This window comes from Salvia splendens, chromosome 8 (assembly GCF_004379255.2).
Source record: "Salvia splendens isolate huo1 chromosome 8, SspV2, whole genome shotgun sequence".
NCBI lineage: Eukaryota > Viridiplantae > Streptophyta > Magnoliopsida > Lamiales > Lamiaceae > Salvia > Salvia splendens.
Genome location: NC_056039.1, coordinates 2,706,595 through 2,725,254, shown reverse-complemented (window position 1 = coordinate 2,725,254; position 18,660 = coordinate 2,706,595). Strand labels below are relative to the sequence as shown.

The following is an 18,660-nucleotide window of genomic DNA, read 5'->3' as shown; positions in this document are numbered from 1 at the left end:
GGTTCTCAAGTGCGCTTTGTGCTCCTCCACGTTCTTTGAGTAAACGAGCACATCATCGATGAAAACTAGGACAAACCGATCCAAATACGGTTGGAACACGCGGTTCATAAGGTCCATGAACACTGCCGGGGCGTTCGTCAGTCCAAAAGGCATCACCACGAACTCATAATGACCATATCTTGTTCGGAAAGCCGTCTTGGGTACATCTTCTCGCCGAACCCTCAGCTGATGGTACCCAGACCTCAAATCCATCTTAGAGAAGACTCCTGCCCCTCGAAGTTGGTCAAACAAGTCGTCTATCCTTGGTAGTGGATACTTGTTCTTCAGCGTCAGTTTGTTTAGCTCTCGATAGTCGATGCACATCCTCATCGATCCATCCTTCTTCTTCACAAACAACACTGGTGCTCCCCATGGCGACACGCTAGGTCTAATGAATCTCAATTCCAGTAGCTCTTGTAGTTGCACCTTAAGCTCCTCCAACTCTTTTGGCGCCATTCTATAAGGTGCTTTGGATATTGGTGCCGATCCGGGCTCCAGATCGATCGTGAATTCTACTTGCCTGTCGGGTGGGGGTCCCGGCAATGCATCGGGGAAGACATCGGGATATTCACTCACTATCGCCACATCTTCTATCTTCCTGTCTTTCTTCTCCTCCCCATTCAAATAAACAAGGTACGCTGGACATCCCTTTCTCATCATTGTAGTGGCTTGCAGCGCAGAGACAATGGACTTGCGTCGGTTCATTGAGATTCCGTAAAACCTCGTCGGCTCTTTTCCTGGGGTTTCAAACGAAATTTCCCTTTCTCTACAATGAAGGGTAACGTGGTTCTCCGCTAACCAATCCATACCCAAGATTATGTCTACGCTACCCATCGTCATTACTTGCAAATTATGGGCCACTAAACTGAGTTCACCTATTCCAAAGTTCACACATGCACAAGATCAGGATATATCTATAGTCCCGCCTACCGGTGAGGTCACACTCATAGTGGGTTCGGTCTTAACAGTAGGTAATCCCAAAGTATCCACACAAGAAGTTGATATAAAGGAATGCGATGCACCCGTATCAAACAAGACAACTATAGGCATATTTAGAAGTGTGCCCATACCTGCCAAGTTTCCTTGCCCAAAGGTTTCTTTCCCATTTGCCGGCTGCTTCCCCTTCAAGGCGTAGGCCCTTGCTTGCGACGGCAATCCTTGGCGGCGTTGTTGCGGTGGAGGTGCAGGTAGTGCCTGGGATTGTGGACGGAAGCCTAGCTGGTTCTGTCTCGATCCCGTTCCCATGTTCTTATTTGGGCAACTTCGGAAGTAATGGCCACTTCCACCACAGTTGAAGCACCTAGGGTCTCGACACTCTCCGGTGTGGTACTTGAAGCACCTTCCACATTGGGGGTTCCTCGGCGGAAAGTTTGCCCTCGGTTGAAAGGTATTCTGTCTCCCGCCATTGAAGGGTGCGTTCCTCATGTGTTGTGGCCTCTTGCCACCATACTGAGTTTGATCGCCATCCCACCTCCTCTTCTCTTGGTGACCTGACTGGGCTTGTAGAGGTGTCGCGTTTGTTGTCGCCACAACTCTTGGTTTAGGGAGTGCATCTTCCACGTCCAGTGCACAAGTCAAGATCTCCGAGTAGGAGAGTTCTCCTCGGCAAGCCAATGCGGCCTTTATCTCATCTCTGAGCCCGGCCCGGAACTTCACCGCCCATTTCTCGTCGGTGTCCATCAATTCGGGCGCATATCGTGCCATCTGCGCGAGGGCTCGGTCATATTCAGTTACAGTCATTCGGCCTTGGCTCAACGTGTGGAATTCTACCACCTTGGCCCGTCTGTACGTCTTTGGGACATACTTGTTGTCAATCTCCACCTTAAACTCTTCCCATGTTAGCGCTTCCAGGCGTGCAGGATTCATAGTCCTTTGCCGAGTCTCCCACCAGTAATCGGCAGCACCTGATAGTTGAAAGGTAGCGCCAGCAATGCGCTCCCTATCTGTGCATTCCATGACCCTGAAAATACGCTCGAGACCGCGTATCCACTCTTCCGCTTTTGATGGATCTCCTTGTCCATCAAATTTTGGGGGATTCTGCCTGGAGAACGTAACTATGAATCTTTCTTGTTGAGGCGGGGGTGGAGGTGGTGGTGGAGGTGGTGCCTCCACGTTGGGTCCTTGTCGTGGTTGGCGTACACTTCTTGGCGGCATTCTGATTCAATATCCAAAAAGTGTTACTACAATTCTCATCCAAAATTACCACTTTCTCAAAATTTTCTTATAAAATCTTCATGTAGTATAAGATGCAACACATAGGATATATATCAAAATCAAAATTCTCATAAAAGAAGGAAGGTCAACATTGTTCTCAAGAGCAGATCGTACTGAAAGCAAAAACTGAAAAGACAACGAACTATTCTAATTCTAGACTACGACTCTATCATCCTCATCCATAGGCCCTTCCTCTGGGTCTTCGTCATCGTCCTCCTCGGGGTTCTCTTGCAGAGCCACCTCGGGATTCCCTTGCGGAGCCTCCTCGGGTTCTTCCCCGTAGTCACCTTCAAACCCTTGCTCACCCTCGTACATGCTCACATACTTGTCCTGATACACAATCCTCTCTTGCACATCCTGTGGGGGCTGCTCTTCTCGAGAGTCCACCAGTGCGCAGTACACGGCCTTCCGAAAGCCAGCCATGTCACCCACCATGTCATCGGTAACAGGCTCATGCCACGTGTACCTCCTCGCCGTTCTTTCAGCCCACTCCTTCCAGCTGTCAGGGAGCAATTCTATTAGCTTCTCAATGCCGTCGTGCTCCGTCACTCCGAACTCCTGAGCTGCCCTCCAGAGGGTGTCGAAGTGTGCCACGAACTCGATCAACGGTATATGATCCTTCTTCCGGTACACTCTATAATCCCTGAGCACCCTCTGTGCCCTAAGTCTATCGCGATCACTCCGTCGCGGGGTTCGGAACATACGCGCCATCTATAGAAAAACAGAAATAATCGCCTCGCGTATAAAAACAGAGTGCATAACCGAAAAGAGGGAGATATGTGTATGCAGACGTATCGATGTTCTAACTCCAAACCCGCTGGTGTTCGAAGGCCAAAAGTTCTTATCTACTATAGGTCCAAAAAGCACTAGTGAAATCCTATCACGTCTAAGTTCAAACATTCAAAAGGCCAACACATACTCACCTAAAAGCTCACATCAACATTCACGTCACCATATCATCACACATCAGTCACATGCTTTCATGTACATTCGACACACAAAAACAGTTCATAACATACCATAACAGTTTGTAACTCAAATAATTTCCAACTTTTCACATCATTTTGTACCCTTCTACATGCATCAACATTTACTTAAACATTACAAAAATCATTTTCAAAACCCAAAATCACAATTTCCTCCACTTCCATATACTTTCCAAAAATTCAAAATTTTCATTACCTCATTTCAGGTTGAGTGCGATGAGTCGGATGTTGAGCCAATGACACTTTTGAAAACTTACTCAAAACAGAAAAAGACTCTTGGATCCAGAGCAGAAAGAAAACCTAGGCTCTGATACCACTCTGTCACGCCCGCATTTCCTAAGGATAGGAAGTACGGTGGACCGCGACTAGGGGAGGAACAAAGAAGCGGGGAAGAAAGGGGAGAACAAGATTATTTGACCCAAAAACATTTATTAAAAGAAGTTCATTTCAAAACATTGTACTAAGGTTAAAGTAAACAGAGTTTAAATAAAAATATTGTATCGGATTACAAAGCAGCGGAAAAGACCAAGAGACAGATGATGCCGGGTATGGCGACACGACACCATCCAAAAGACAAAGTAAAACACTGATTTGGCTTTCACTGCTCAACATCCGTCATCCCCATCGCCGCTCAACCTGCACATTAAGAAAACAACATGCAGGGCTGAGTACTTGTTGCACTCAGTGGACACACGCCAAAAACAAGGTTTGTCATGCCATAACAGTGTAACATTGGGGTTTTGAGTGTAATGAAAATCGCCCAAGTACACAAAAATATATTTCATAAACTCGACTGCGCAGTCATTTTCAGATATTGCCACCCTTATCCCCACCATCATACACTATCTGATCCAACGGTGACAAGGGGCGTGGCCACACCCCAGGTCATCTAGACCGGCCAACTTGCTCTCAGATGGCTCCCGGTCTCGTGTACACTAGCCTGAGGGTTCGCAGCCCAACAGACCCAAATTCGATTAAACATATGTGGTAAACCACTTCAGATAGGTTTCAAATCAAACAGTTGGCAAGACAAGCAATTCACCTCCATAAACATTTCCGGAAAGAAGTCCGTATTAAAGATAACCCACATAAAACAGTAGGGTAGAAAAGCCCACCTCGATTGCTTAGCTTTTAAAAATAGTTCCCTTCAACCACACTTTCCTCGTAAAAGATCACCATTTTTAAAGATAAATAAATCATGATTAGAGTCAGGGTAGACGATGTTTAACGACAATGCATGATTCCTACTTGGATGACTTCAACATCTAGCACGTTACACGTATACACACTTAACAACATCTCATAAGCCAATCACACAAAAACACACGCCCGAAAACACACCCCGCACGCACCCGACACGCATACGACGTACCCAAAACGCGCACACGACACACACACAACACTCATACTCCTGGCATACCCTTACTGTGCAACGGCTCACTCGGCTCGGAAAAGGTTCGGAAAAAGCTCAGAAAAAGGATCGGCGTCTCGGCCTGGCTCGGTGTCTCGGCCGCCTGGCTCGGCACCTCGGCCGGCTGTCTCGGCCGCCTGGCTCGGTGTCTCGGCCGCCTGGCTCGGCACCTCGGCCGACCGTCTCGGCCGCCTGGCTCGGCACCTCGGCCGACCGTCTCGGCCGCCTGGCTCGGCACCTCGGCCGCCTGGCTCGGCACCTCGGCCGACCGTCTCGGCCGCCTGGCTCGGCACCTCGGCCGCCTGGCTCGGCACCTCGGCCGACCGTCTCGGCCGCCTGGCTCGGCACCTGTCTCGGCACATGGCTCGGCCCCGGCTCGGCACGGCTCGGCACCTGTCTCGGCACATGGCTCGGCACCTGGCTCGGCACTGGCTCGGCGTCTGTCTCGGCGTCTGGCTCGGCACTGGCTCGATCATGTGTACACCCGTTTTTCCCCAACCAACGATTCTCAAACCCTATACGACAACCACACCACACATTCTACATCCCAAAACACACCCAAACACCTGGGATCAACCCTTCAACACTCTCCACCACACTGCCCTAGGCCGAACCCTAAAACTCTCGGCCAACACACACGAAACCCTCGAACCAAACGCTGATTCCTCCGAGCCATCTCTTGGCCAAACACACCCACAGACTTCACAAAATCGAAGCACTCAGACACACCCCCATTGCACACACATACATCACCCAGAACACACAACTCGCAGAACTGCGCAGTTTACTTGCGAAAATCATAATAAAATCATACGACCTCCAAAGAAGCTGAAATTTACACACCACACCCAAGACACATCCAAGTTTATACAGTTAAAATTTCGTATCAAAAGGAGATCTTTTGCTCAGTCAAAAAGGGGTCGGAACCCACTGTCAGTTATCACCGAAAACATGTTCAACACAAACACATAGCCACAAATCCTATTCGACATCTAAACCATCCAAAAACGTCCTACATGCATGTTTTTCGAAATTATCATGAGTTAGGGTATCGGGTTACCTTTCCCGGATAGTTCAACGTAATTCACACGCTTTACTTCTTCTTCCGACTCCGATTCACAACGAGAGTGCGTAACACCTTGAATAATCCACCATTCGATGAGAGGGAGTGAAAGAAAAAGATGAGAACCGAGAGGGAGAAAGGAGAGAAGCTTACCGATGAGAGAACCCTTCGAGAGAGATGAGAGATTGAGTGATGAGGGAGGGAGAGATTGAGAGAGAGTAGATAGCCACGGTTGTGAGGAGTGGGAGGAGGTTGAGAAATTAGTGGGAGAGGGGGGGGTTTTCGAAAAAACAGAGGAAGAGGGAGAGGAAAAAAAGAATTTAGTTAATTAGGATTTTAATTCATGATTTATTAATTATCCCAATTATAAAATGCCTAGGTAAATTATATCCCATCCACAACAATAAAATAAATCAATTAAGATTTTCCACACCATGTTTTAAACAAGAAAACACAAAAAGATCAACCATTAATTAAACGAATAAAAATTCAAAAAAAAACATAAACATATATTTTTTCGGATGTTACAGTGAATGAATGTAGATCTATTGGTTACAACCACACGAATCTCACACTCAATTCTCTATTAATACTTCACTAAACATGGAGGATCAAGAAAAGGCCTAACTACAGAAATGAGCTAAAGAGCTAAACAATATCAGTTGGAACTGTTTCCAACGGCTCTCTTCTTCTTGAGCTGAATGTTCATTCATCAATTAACATAGAGAAATTAATAATATTCCATTGGAAAATAATAAAAACATTGTTATATTACATCATATGTCCAAGAAAATAAATGCCCCCTTCAATATATTTACTAAAAAAGAAGGGGGCTTGTTTCTAGATGTATCATACAACAGAAGAAACTCTCTTTCATGCTCACATTGAGCATATTACAACATAATCATATAAATATGTATCAATGCTGATCTCTACAGAACTAAACAGGCTGATTAAAGTTGAAGGTGGTAAAATTCTAGAAGTACTATTTACTACAAGATGTTCACTCCAAGGTAATAAGAAGCCAAAAAAAAAAGAGTTATGTAATAATCCATAGCCACCAAAAGAAGCAATTCTTGATCATACCATTCAAGGCTACCTGTACATGCTTGGTCCAGGATGTCCATCATAAGGAGACAAGCGCATGAACGGTGGTAGCCCCTTCTCGGAGTTCAGTGAAGTCCTTGAAATCTCTTCCTTGTTTGAAGAATTATTGGAGTATGGGAAAAACGGATACAATTCTTGAGGTCGTGGGGCATGAGGATCAAGATGGTTCGTTGAGGTAGAAGGGCTGGGGTCGCCTCCCCCTAGCCGAGGCTGGCTAAGAAATCTATGCGGAGGAGCTGCAGTAGACCTTATTTCTGGAGTTAAGCTTCTGCTTGGAGCAATGTGGAATAGGTCACGTGATACATCACTTCTTGGCTCCACATATTGTTCGGTGAAATTGGCAAATATTGGTTGTAGACCAATGCCGGGATTGACTCCAGCAGTCGGTTCAAACTGATAATCCGTTGGCAATCTGAATAGGCCAGGGGTTGCGAAGGGAATCTGGAAGCCATTCATCGTGTTTGTGTAGGGATTGGGAGGTTGAATGACACTGCCAGACGTTCGTTCTGCTACCTGATGCGAGCTACTGAGTTTCTCATTCAGTGATAGTTTGGCACGCTGGAGTGCCTCCAGGACAGATCCTAAACTAGTAGAAGTTTCCGGAGGCACGACTGCAAGATCGAAGGATGAAGAAGCCCCTGAGAGGACACTTTTCCCTGCAAAAGGCTGAAATGTCTTTTCTGGCACTTGTTCTGTGGACATATATTGTCGGGATCTGTGTCTGGATGCCTCGTTGGCCGCTCTCCCTGAGAAGTCTTCAAGACGTTTCTCTGTCTTGGGAAATGAAAACTCGGATGCTGATGATTCGGGGGCAGCTATGCCAGTGCTGTGTTTGTCATCCCGCAAGCTTCCCTTCTCGTCGTCTGCTGCAGGTGTTGACCCTTTGGAATTCTGGGGAGGTTCACTGACAGAAGCATCAGCTGCCTGTTGCTTCACTTCTTGATTGTCAGAATCCAATGTCGCAGCAGCACCAGGCAGCTCGGGTGATTTTGTCTCGTATCGTTCTTCAGTCACATCCGAATAGATACCGGGATCACATGAATCCTGATAGTAAATGGAGAAAATAGTAGTTAGATAAAATGCATGAACAGTATATACTGAAGCTATTTCTATGACATCTAAATTTGACCAAACTTTACGACTCACTATTTACAAAGTGATTCATTTTTACGAAGACGCTGGGATTGCTTCTCTTAAATCACCTACTCAAAATAAACCTTCAACTGAATATGCAACCCGAAAGACCATATCAAAGGAGAAAGCACAAACACGAAACGACATGTAAATAGCCAAAGTATGCCTAAGGTGCAAAATTGAACCGGCAAAAAAAGATAAAGCATACCTGTGTGCCACTGTTATTCTCTCTGAACCTCTCTTCCCATTCTCTTTGGGCCTTCTCCTCCTCTTCGTATCGACCAATGAGCTGTGCCTGATGCAACAGTGCACTTTCCATGTCTTTGTCCTTTTCCAGTACACCAAAATAGTGGCCATTAACTTTTTGGGTTCCATTACTTTTTACGGAAACTGTTTCTTCCGGAGGGTTTTTCCCATTAGCGTATCCAGAAGTTTCTGGTGATGCAACGGCCTCGCCATCAGAGCCGTTTGATGAGCCTTTGGAGTGCGTGGTCTTCTCAGTCCCGTCATTCTGCAGCTCTTCTACTGATCTGGCACCACAAAACAGAATCACATCATCATTTGATAATCTGAGAAACTTACTTTGCAGCTCGAGCAAATCACGAATAATTGGCTGGTAGTAAACAGGATCACATGTTGAAATGAACTACACATGAAAAGTCATGGAAAGCACATACTACCTCACGTCTCTGCGCCTTATCCTACGACATGATTTACCAGTCCTCCTTAATGACGAACCATTAGACGAAAAACTAGCTCTTCTCCTGACGGGATCTAAGTATTTCTTCTTTTCAACGGAATGCTGAGAATCTCTAGTACTTTTCCAGGACAAGCTTCTACCAGTTGATGGGGAAGATCCAATTTCGGAACTGGAATATGCCTCCACCTCGTTATTTCTTGATTTCAAGTTGGTTGAAGCTTCTCCCATTGTCAAAGAACCATTGCGAGCTTCAAAGTCGTGCGAGTTTTCCTCCTGCTCAGAAGATGAATCGAATTCTTCGGATACAACACCTATTTCATGTTTTTTTAGAACCAAAAGAATGTCTGATGTCGCCTTTTCAGCCTTTTCTCTCTGAAGTGAAACAAACTTTAGCTGTTCTTCGAGTTCTGCCACCTTCATCATATTATACAAATTTAGAGAGACCGATTATCTAAGAAGGTAAAACAGTGGAATGAAGAGGGGTATTTACATCCTCAAAACCGTTCCATTTTGAATCATTCCTCAAAAATCATGAAATGAGTGGAGAATGCTGACCAAAAAATTACATTTAACAGCCAATGCAAGTCAAAGGGAACTAAAAATTACTGCAACTCACCCTATTGGCCAGCTCATGAGCTCTTTCCCTTGCTGTTTTTGAGACAGATCTTTCAGATAACAGTCTTGCTCGTAGAAATTCGATTGTCATTGAGTCCGGTTCTTCCATGTTCTCAGTTTTCCTGACAAAGTAAGACTTGAGATGATCAGCTCATGCATGTTATAAGCTCCCTATTTCTACCCCTTTCCCCTAAACTTTAACTTCATTGGATATCCAAAACAACGGAAGTGCAACCCTAAACGTGATTTTACAGTGATAACTTGCAATTGGCATGGTGTTCAAGCCAACACGGAAGCTGAAGAAGATGAAGAAGAGGAAAACTAATGCTTTCTTCGGTCATATCATATTTGTATAGCACTATATCTAGATTCAAGCAACAAAACACAGAACATACTATTCTTGACAACATAACATTTATGCCTGTTCGTATTCTTTGAGTAAAATTGATCCCAAAACATCAACATCCTGACCCTGAGCTACTAAAGCAAGTAACTTACACTTCCATGAGCAATCCATGCATTCATACCGCACATTATTGAGACGAACATTTAGTACTCCAAATCACGTTTCGTATCCTATTCCAACTTCATTTAGACATATCATGAACACAAGTTGTCACAATCGAGATACCTAGCTTAGGACACAACATCATTCCGCACAATATATACTTCAAGTCTAAACTACTCAGTTCCTAAATTCAACTTCATTTCACACTCAATTCATCATGGATTTGGCCATCGTTTTTTCTAGAACATGGCAATCACAAAAACTGCATAAAGCTTTACTTTTACAGAAAAAGGCCCTCTTTCTTAAAAATCACAAAATGCGTTAAAACGCCAAATTTCCAATAGAATTTACCCTAAAAATGAACAATAAACATATCTTGCTAAAAATACAATAAAAACACGCTACTTGTTAGAATTTTTTTAAAAAGTACTAAATCAATACCTCAGCTCCCGATCTTCATTTGCAGAAATTGACATTTCTAACTTTCTTGGCCTCCAGGAAGATGCGAAACTACCTAAAAAGAGGTCTGAAAATGCTTCAAAAGGTTTGAGAGGGTAGACTGAGGCGATCAATATTAGTAAGATTTGATCACCACTCCAATAGAAGACAAAAACCCACAAAAATTGAGATGAAAAAGAAGGAATTTTTTTAGGCAATTTTGCATTTTCGTAAACTTGAGAAACACGGTGTCCACGGAAGTCAATTGAGACTTAACCTACAGTAAAAGTAGGGTCCTCCATTTTCATTCTATTTTTCAGTTTGGAATTCAGTTCGTTTTTCCCCAAATCAACAATAACAGATGCTACTATAACAGTTCAATTGCTGTCTGAAAACAACAAACATGTAATAGTAATAGTAATAGTAATAGTAATAGTAATAGTAATAGTAATAGTAATAGTAATAGTATGTTTTAAAAGGATTGGTTTCATTTGGCATATACTAACAAACAAATTATTTTAGGATTCATTTGAATCCGAAGATGGTTCCTAAATTTATAATTATTAAATTTTGACATTCTAATATTTAATTTAAAAATCAGATCAAAGTGGATTTGAATGTTTGCACTCATTTAATCATAAAATGTGGTTGACCTCTGATAATCTCATTGTTAGAAATATAATTTTGATGTTTTAGTTTTTTCAATTATCTAAGAATGTTTTTTTTTCATATTTAAATGAGCTCAGGCTTGTGATTTTAATGGACTTTAAAATCCAACAAACGTAAATATTGGGCCATATGTCCAGTATATAATCGTCTAAATAACTTTCTGTTTCAATTAAAATTTATACGTGCTTTTTAATATCTTATGTAGTACACGTACTAATATGTTGCTTATTGTGCACCATATATTTCAAGAATCCACAAGTTGAGCATTCTTTTAATTATAAGCCCATTTCACATTAATTGCACGTAATGTTGTAATTTACCTAATATTGAGTCATCACCATTGCATTGGAAGTATTTAAATATATTTATCCAAACAGATGTCTAGAAGCCAAACAATAGGAGTGTAGAACTTTGAATCGAGACTAATTCAAAACGTGCAAGCTAACTTTATACTAATCGAATTGAATAAAATAAACAATATTTATTTGGGATTAAAAATATACTATAAATAACAGACTTCAATATATAAATAAAACAAATGTTCAATAATTATAATTTGAACGCTTGATCAAATTATGGAACTTAGTCAAATAAAAAAGAAATCGCAGCACAAAAATATTATACTAGTAGGCAGCAGTACTTTTTGGGCGTGGTGTATCTTCAAGCTTCAGTGTTTTTATAAAATATAAAATATATAGATTTGGAAGAAAATTATAATTCTAATCAACTTTTGTGATCTTTTAGTCGAAATTACATGGAATTTAATCTAAGTCAACCACAGCGTTTATCGTATAACTTCATACGACTAAGAAATTTTATTTTATTGATAAAAAAGTTAGTTGTTTCTTGGCATACAAGTGATTTTGAGGCTTATAAATATGTGTCGCCACAAGTCCAAAATAAACTCGACATCTACACCTATTTATATCAATCCACAACATTCTTCTTTTTTCATCAAAACGTTGCCCACTTTTTTTTTTATTGAAAGTTTGATTATCGTTTGCAAAGTTAAAGAATGGAGATCGATCTATTCGACAATCAAAGTTATACAAAGACTCACAACTTCATCAGATGGAAGTCGGGAAAAATGATCGACTCGAAGCTTCTTGCTCTACTAGAATCTTTCGGAGAGATCTACATCAGACGGCGCGAATTCTTTAAGAAGATTTTCGACGAAACTTATGAGGAATTGTTTGAGATGGTCGGGAAGGCCTTGATGAATACGAAGAAAATGAAGAACACGAGGAGCCTGAGACGGAGTATGAGCATGAGGGCAATTGGGACTAGAGGAATTGACGAGGAAGAGCTAAGGCTCGAGAGGTTCAAGGTTAAGACTCCAGATGTGATTGTGGTTGAACAAGATGGTCCGACTCAGACCACAAAAGATTCCTCTAGTGATTAAAAATGAATATATTATAATTCCATAAAAATGAATATGTATAATTCTCAATTTATTTAATCATGCATGTATATAGTAGTAATACTTTTTATTGTTGGGTGTTTTTTCCCTTTTCCGTGTTTATTGGTATATAATTGAAGTATTTGTACATTATCAATGACCCACCAATAATGAATAAAGTTATCAATTTATAGAAACAATAAACAGTAGTATTCATTAAGAAAATACTTCGTTTTTTTCAGTATTGGTGGTGTACTTTTTTTGTATCGAAAACACAAGTATTTTAAATTGATCCCACACAAAAATTTAACATAACTTACATTATTTTTTTTCAACTTATTACAATTACAAAAAAATGAGTAAGACATTCAATTAGAATTAGTAACTCATACTATCAAATTTGAAAATATGATAATTAAATTATAAAATTACTACTATAATTTTTCACAACTGTCTTGACTCTTGAGTCTCACCTATATACAAAATACATTTTGGTAATACTAAAAACAATATTATTATTTTGTTTTTATTTTTCCTTTCTTTTCATAAAAATATATCGTTTTACATAATGATACTATAATTTAAAATTTTGAAAATTTTAATTGAATAATATGATTCTCAAACTCTCTGAAATTAATTAATTTTTTAAATTTAAATAGCAATTACAGGAAAACAAAAATAGAAACAAGTCCGCGTAAATTCATAGGTGCAAAGCAGGCAATAATTCTCTCCTTTGCGCAAAGCCCCTGTAAAACCCTTAATTATCAACAGAACCCCAAAATCTGCCGCAAAAACGTACAAAAAATTGTTGGATTCAGTTCGTCGTTACTATCTCTCAACATACTTCCAAATCCCATCTCCATTTTCTGTTCGCTCACTCTGATTTCTCTCTCTTCGTCTGGCCTTTTGAGGTAAGTTTTTTCACAACAAATTAGGGCATTTTTAAGGAAAAAAGCTGTGATTTTTTTGAGTTAATGGAGGCCGCGCCCGGTGCTACTGCCGCCGTGCGCAATGGTGGGGTTGCGATGCCGGCTTCTTCCTCGTTTGAACCTTCCCGCGACGAGTGGCGCGTAGTATCTGAGCAATCGGTTAGAAGCTCCGGTAACGAGGTGAGGATCTGCTTGTAATGGCGTTATTAAGCCTTAGAATTCGGATTGGGAAATTATTTTTGGGGGAAAATGAACTGAAGGTCCGGAAATTAGTGAATATTCTGCTAGTGCTGCCCTGTTCCTGTTTAGTTGTCTGATTCTCGGAGCTCTACTTGTAGAAAATAGTGTTTGATGTAACATTGCATTAAAATTTGGGTCTTTTTTTGTGAATAATTCTCTCTGTATTTTTACTATGTTTGTGGCTGCATGCACAGGATTTGGAGCGCTCAAAAGTAGGTCGATCGGATGAGAGATTAATATACGAGGTGATAACTGTGTTCTGCAGAACTATTTTTTCTTCTTATTCTCTATAGCTGGGTGGTTGTTGCAATAATTTGATGAAAATGAAAATAAATGGTTGTTTTTATGTGAAGGTGCAGCATGGAAGAAGGCAACTTGATGTTGATTTTCGCTCGATCGCTATTGATGGGGGTCTGGAGAATGATATTTTGCAGCAAAGACTTCACAATGTAGTGGAAAAAAGGGAGAAGTTGCAGAACATGGAGCTTGAACTTCGAGCCCAAATATCCGCACGATCTGAAGTTGCGAGATTGCATAATACATTTGATGGTCAGATAAAAGAGCACATGAATGCCAATGTCAAACTTCAGGTTTTTGTATTTATTTTGTTATGGAAACGTTGATGTATGTATACTGCTACTGCATTGTGGACAATCATGACTTTTCACTAAGGTGCCATCCACTGTGGGTATACACAAGGATGTGTGATAATCATGGACGTTTCTTGCTCACCTTGGAAGGTTTGTTGATTTTCTAGGAACAACTGCATGAAAAGGAACAGAAGATATATGAGTTGGAAAGAAGGATGGATGAAAAGAAAAGAGAATTACATGCTATCAGATTGGACAGTGAAGCGGTCTGTTTAAAATTTTGATGCTTTATATTTTCTCTTAGATTGGGAGTCTGCTACTGGTTCATGGTGAATATCTCTGAGTCTAACTTTTCCTCTTGTTTAGCAGGCTTGGGCCAAAGAGGATCTTTTAAGGGAACAAAACAACAAGCTCCAGAGCTACATGTATTTCTCTTTAATCTTGAATGTATCTTTTCTTATTTCTCATTTCTTATTTGTATTCTTCTTATTAGATGATATTAGAAATCATGTTTCTTGATTATCTAATCTTTTTTGTTGCATGCTTCACTCAAACTCATTACTTACTTTTAAGTCGTTTGTTCTGTCATAATAAGCTATACTTTAATGCTTTTCTTGCTATGTTTGCATCGTGTGTAATTGTGTAGGGCTGAAACAATTTATATATGTTTGCCTATCCTCTTTGTTGCCTAATGAATGGTCTTGCAACTACTATGTGTATGTCTCACATTCTCTCAATGCTTTGTAGGATGGAGAGGGATAATGTTGAAGCTGATAGAGCACAGCATATTAAACAAATTCATGATCTTCAGGAACATATTCAAGAAAAAGAGCGCCAGTTCCTTGAATTGCAGGAACAGGTTTCTTGATTATTTTATGCGACATGCATATGTTTATCTGTGCAACATTGTCTCATTAGTTTCCTGGAGCACCTGTATAATCGCCATTTGGTTGTTAGCTTCTTTAGTTCAGATTGATATTAATTGTGATTGTGTAATATGGGTTTGGTCTTGTTGACTTACACTACTCTATTGATGATATCACTGCATTGGAGCTTTTGTTTGTCTCTGTGTGTGATACTAGGTTGATAGTTCTGTTGAGATGTAGTCTTAGTTTGTTCTCTAGGTAACGTTTTATTTGACAATGTGACTCAAGTTCTATCTGCCAAGTTTTAAAGATTATAATAAAGCAGATTGCAATGTCTGTTGCAGCATAGGATTGCTCAAGAAACTGCCATTTTTAAAGATGAGCAGATAAGGGATGCACAAACTTGGATATCTCGTGCTCAGGAAATTGATGCATTGCAAACATCCGCTAATCACACCTTACAATCTGAACTGAGAGAACGAACAGAACAGTATAATCAGTTGTGGCTTGGCGGTCAAAGACAGGTTCTTAAGATGAAACAATCATACTAGAAGCCATTTGCAACATTGGTTGTTCTCATTTTCTTTTTGTAGCTAAAATAATATACTCTGATGTCAGTTTGGGGAAATGGAAAGGCTTCATTTGCACGTACAACAGCTCCAGCTTGAAATGGCCGATTCAAGAGAAAAGAGTGGAAACCAATCAGATGTGTTTCATGTTTTGCGTACAAATTCAAATGACGTGTCTCGACTTGAACATGCGAATGGTATCCAGTTGGAGGTGAATGGTCGCAATTCACCCACTGTAAACACTGATAGCTTAGAAAATGGAAATTCTGAAACTTCTGGAGGGAGCACTGGAACACAGGTAAATTTTCTGAATTCTTTTTGTTGGTATTTTTATACAAGCTTTTCTCTGTTTGTGCCCTTTTGAAGCTGGAAGCTGTAACATTGTTTGCATGCCTAGTAACTCTGTAATAAGAGCTCATTTCTTTCAGTTTCTCATATTAGTACTAGATTTTGCGAATTCATAGTTGCCAAAAGTTTCCATCTACGGATAGGAGCTGAAATGAAGGAAGGATTCCTGCTGTAATTAGTGCAAGTCGCAATGCAGAAAACATTACCCCAACTTTTTGTTTCGCTCGCCTTCTGTTTTCTTATTTTTGTTCCCTCTTGAACAGAACGGCCAAGTTAATGGTGTTCCATTTGCTCCATCATCCATGTTTGGCATGCCGCCCTACCTTCCAACTGCATTGCATCCATTTGTAATGCATCAACATGGTGTACCTCATCCCTCACAAGTCACACAGTCTCCTTTGCAGTCATTATCCGGTATGCCATTGGTGCAAAATTGGCAGAGCCAGCAGGTAAACGGTCTATTGCCTTTTTTTTTTTTTTCCTTTGTTAGTTGATTTTGGGCATTTCTTTGTTTATATAAACCTAAACCCTAAACCATAAACTGAACATTTGCAGTATCCTGAGCAAACTGAAGGAAATTTGTCTAGGACAGATTCTCATTTTGACCATGAAGCATTAGCGGTAAATGAGCATGCTCATCGTGCAAACTATGTGGATGCAAGCATCGATTCACAGCTAGATGCTGCTGATTCTGTGGTTCCATCACCAAATGGAGAGGTAGAGGTTGGTAGCTTAAAGATGACTCTTGTACACGTGGCTGTGTTCCTTATTTATGACCTTATATATCTTGTTTATAACTATGCCATGCATTTTTAGGTGCATGACTCTATAGATGAGAGCCAGGATAAAGCCCAATCTCAGCTGAACTTGCACCAAATATCATCCCAGTTTCATGAGGCTCTTAGAGTGGATCCTCTTGATAATGGCAATGGCGCTAAGGTTTTTCTAATGTTCCTCTAGCACATGTTCTGCAATTTACTTCTGCATAATCCCTTGGCCATAGCCTATGTGCTGAAAATTATGGTCTTGAATCTGGACTTAATTCCTGTGTTATACTTCTTTAAAACTCAAATTGATCAAACTACGACTACTACCTCAGGAGAAGAAAGGCAAACCTGTGACTAGTCACAGCATGGATGACAGAAATGCAATGATGGAACATCCTAGTTTTGCAATCAATGCATCTTCATCAGAAGGACAAACCCTTGATGTTAATTTAACCTCACGTACTGCCTCGAGTGATGCTTCAACCATCGCCTGTGCTTCCATGGAGCAGAAGAGTAATATAGCTGGAAATCTTGGTGAAAGTTATCAATTGGATGAAAGAGCATTGCTGGCTTCTATAGCTCGCGCCATAGGATCTGGTGGCAGGACCAGAATTAGTTCAACCGTGAGTTAATTTATTTGCTCCCACTTCATATTAGTAAATATATGTACTACTATGACTGTTATTCGGTACCTGATGATATCTGACATGTCTTTGGACAGCTACCAAATAGACTTGGAAAAATGCTTGCACCTCTTCACTGGCATGATTATAAAAAGAAGTATGGGAAGCTTGATGATTTTGTGGGTAACCATCCTGATGTAAGTCCCCTTAGGCTTTATGTTTCAACATCTTGGTAGATGATGATTATTCAATGTGACTGTTATCTTGCTACAGTTATTTTTGATCGAGGGAGACTACATTCAGCTACGAGAAGGTGCACAGAAAACCATAGCAGCCACAGCAACTGCTGCTAAAGTGGCCGCTGCAGCTGCTGCTGCAGCTGCTCCATCTTCTTTCATATCACTGACGCCTTCTGTAGCAGTTACTCCCATGGCACATTCCCACAGATCGAAAAAGGTGTCCTCTTGAATTCTCCTGTAAACTCTGACAAGGCCCCAGTTTCCACGATTTTGTAGTTGTTGGGCTTCCAAATATGTCTGACCATCCTTCTCAGTTCTCAGCAATGCAAAGTCAGAACTTGAACGGCAGCATCTTTCATGTTGCTGGAGGAGTCTCAAATGGTATTTTGAACAAATCAAACGATCATGCAGAACCGAAGAGCTCAGTTGGCAATGGGATGAGCCCTGACAGAATTGGTTATCATCAAAGCAAGGGTCCATCTCATGGGAAGCCTGGTATGAGCATGGCTGGGCAAAAACCGAACAACAGGTTCTTCATAAGAATTTAGTAATTTTGTCCAATAATAATAATTTCCTTTGAAAATAAGTCTCATTCTTATATGTTATTTCAGGACAACTACTGCTGCATCAAGTCCCAGAAGATAGTAAGTACGCGTATAATTGGATTGTGCTGTTTTGTTACAAAACAGAGACCTTTGCTTGTGAACTCCTGATGGCATAAATTATCACGTACATATGATCCAAGGATGATGAAAAGAGTGCACCAAATTAGTAATTGGGCTTTAAATCGATAAAATGTATATTATGTTTGATTACATGGATCCAATCATCATCTCGACTTCTGACTTTCATGTGCAGGATATTTTGGTAATTTGAACGACGTGCTGATTAACTTTATGCACAACTGACCGGGCAGAGCAGATGCTTACAGGAAGAAGCTGTAAAATGTCAAGTTGAAATATGCATTTCTATCTATCCCCATGGAAATGCGATTCAAGATATAATTATGTATTGGTGACCGTATAGTAACTGGGGCTTTTTCCTATTGGTGTCAAGCTATCCCATTTCTTATAGCTTTAATTTTGATGATGACTAAACTGAACCCCAACCATGGTATTATTTTGACCAATATGACATTAATCTATGCCAGGTTGTATGTATTCTTGTGATCCCTTTACCTCTGTGTTAGTTCGTGTTTGAATTTTG

General features: G+C 40.8%; 2 protein-coding genes across 6 annotated transcripts; one reads left to right on the top strand and one right to left on the bottom strand.

The window, feature by feature from the left end:
- Positions 1 to 6,429: 6,429 nt before the first annotated feature.
- LOC121745033 lies at positions 6,430 to 10,526 on the bottom strand. Its single transcript, XM_042138794.1, has 5 exons — positions 10,219 to 10,526; positions 9,271 to 9,391; positions 8,635 to 9,068; positions 8,163 to 8,484; positions 6,430 to 7,864 (listed from the first exon to the last, which is right to left on the bottom strand). Exons 1-5 carry the CDS (start codon positions 10,251 to 10,253, stop codon positions 6,809 to 6,811), a joined length of 1,968 nt encoding a protein of 655 aa, XP_041994728.1. The 5' UTR covers positions 10,254 to 10,526; the 3' UTR covers positions 6,430 to 6,808.
- A 2,488-nt stretch (positions 10,527 to 13,014) lies between these two features.
- Positions 13,015 to 18,626, top strand: LOC121743839. 5 transcript variants are annotated; one of them, XM_042137214.1, is made up of 17 exons: positions 13,015 to 13,392; positions 13,647 to 13,697; positions 13,812 to 14,042; positions 14,210 to 14,308; positions 14,409 to 14,467; positions 14,790 to 14,901; positions 15,253 to 15,432; positions 15,527 to 15,775; positions 16,089 to 16,274; positions 16,381 to 16,548; positions 16,642 to 16,764; positions 16,925 to 17,215; positions 17,314 to 17,412; positions 17,489 to 17,671; positions 17,769 to 17,983; positions 18,066 to 18,098; positions 18,313 to 18,626. In XM_042137214.1, coding segments are annotated over exons 1-17 (2,415 nt in total). In that variant the 5' UTR covers positions 13,015 to 13,257; the 3' UTR covers positions 18,314 to 18,626. The 5 variants fall into 5 exon arrangements, with proteins under 5 accessions (XP_041993148.1, XP_041993147.1, XP_041993144.1 ...); XM_042137213.1 differs by having other exon boundaries at positions 13,806 to 14,042; positions 16,381 to 16,542; XM_042137210.1 differs by having other exon boundaries at positions 13,806 to 14,042.
- Positions 18,627 to 18,660: the final 34 nt, after the last annotated feature.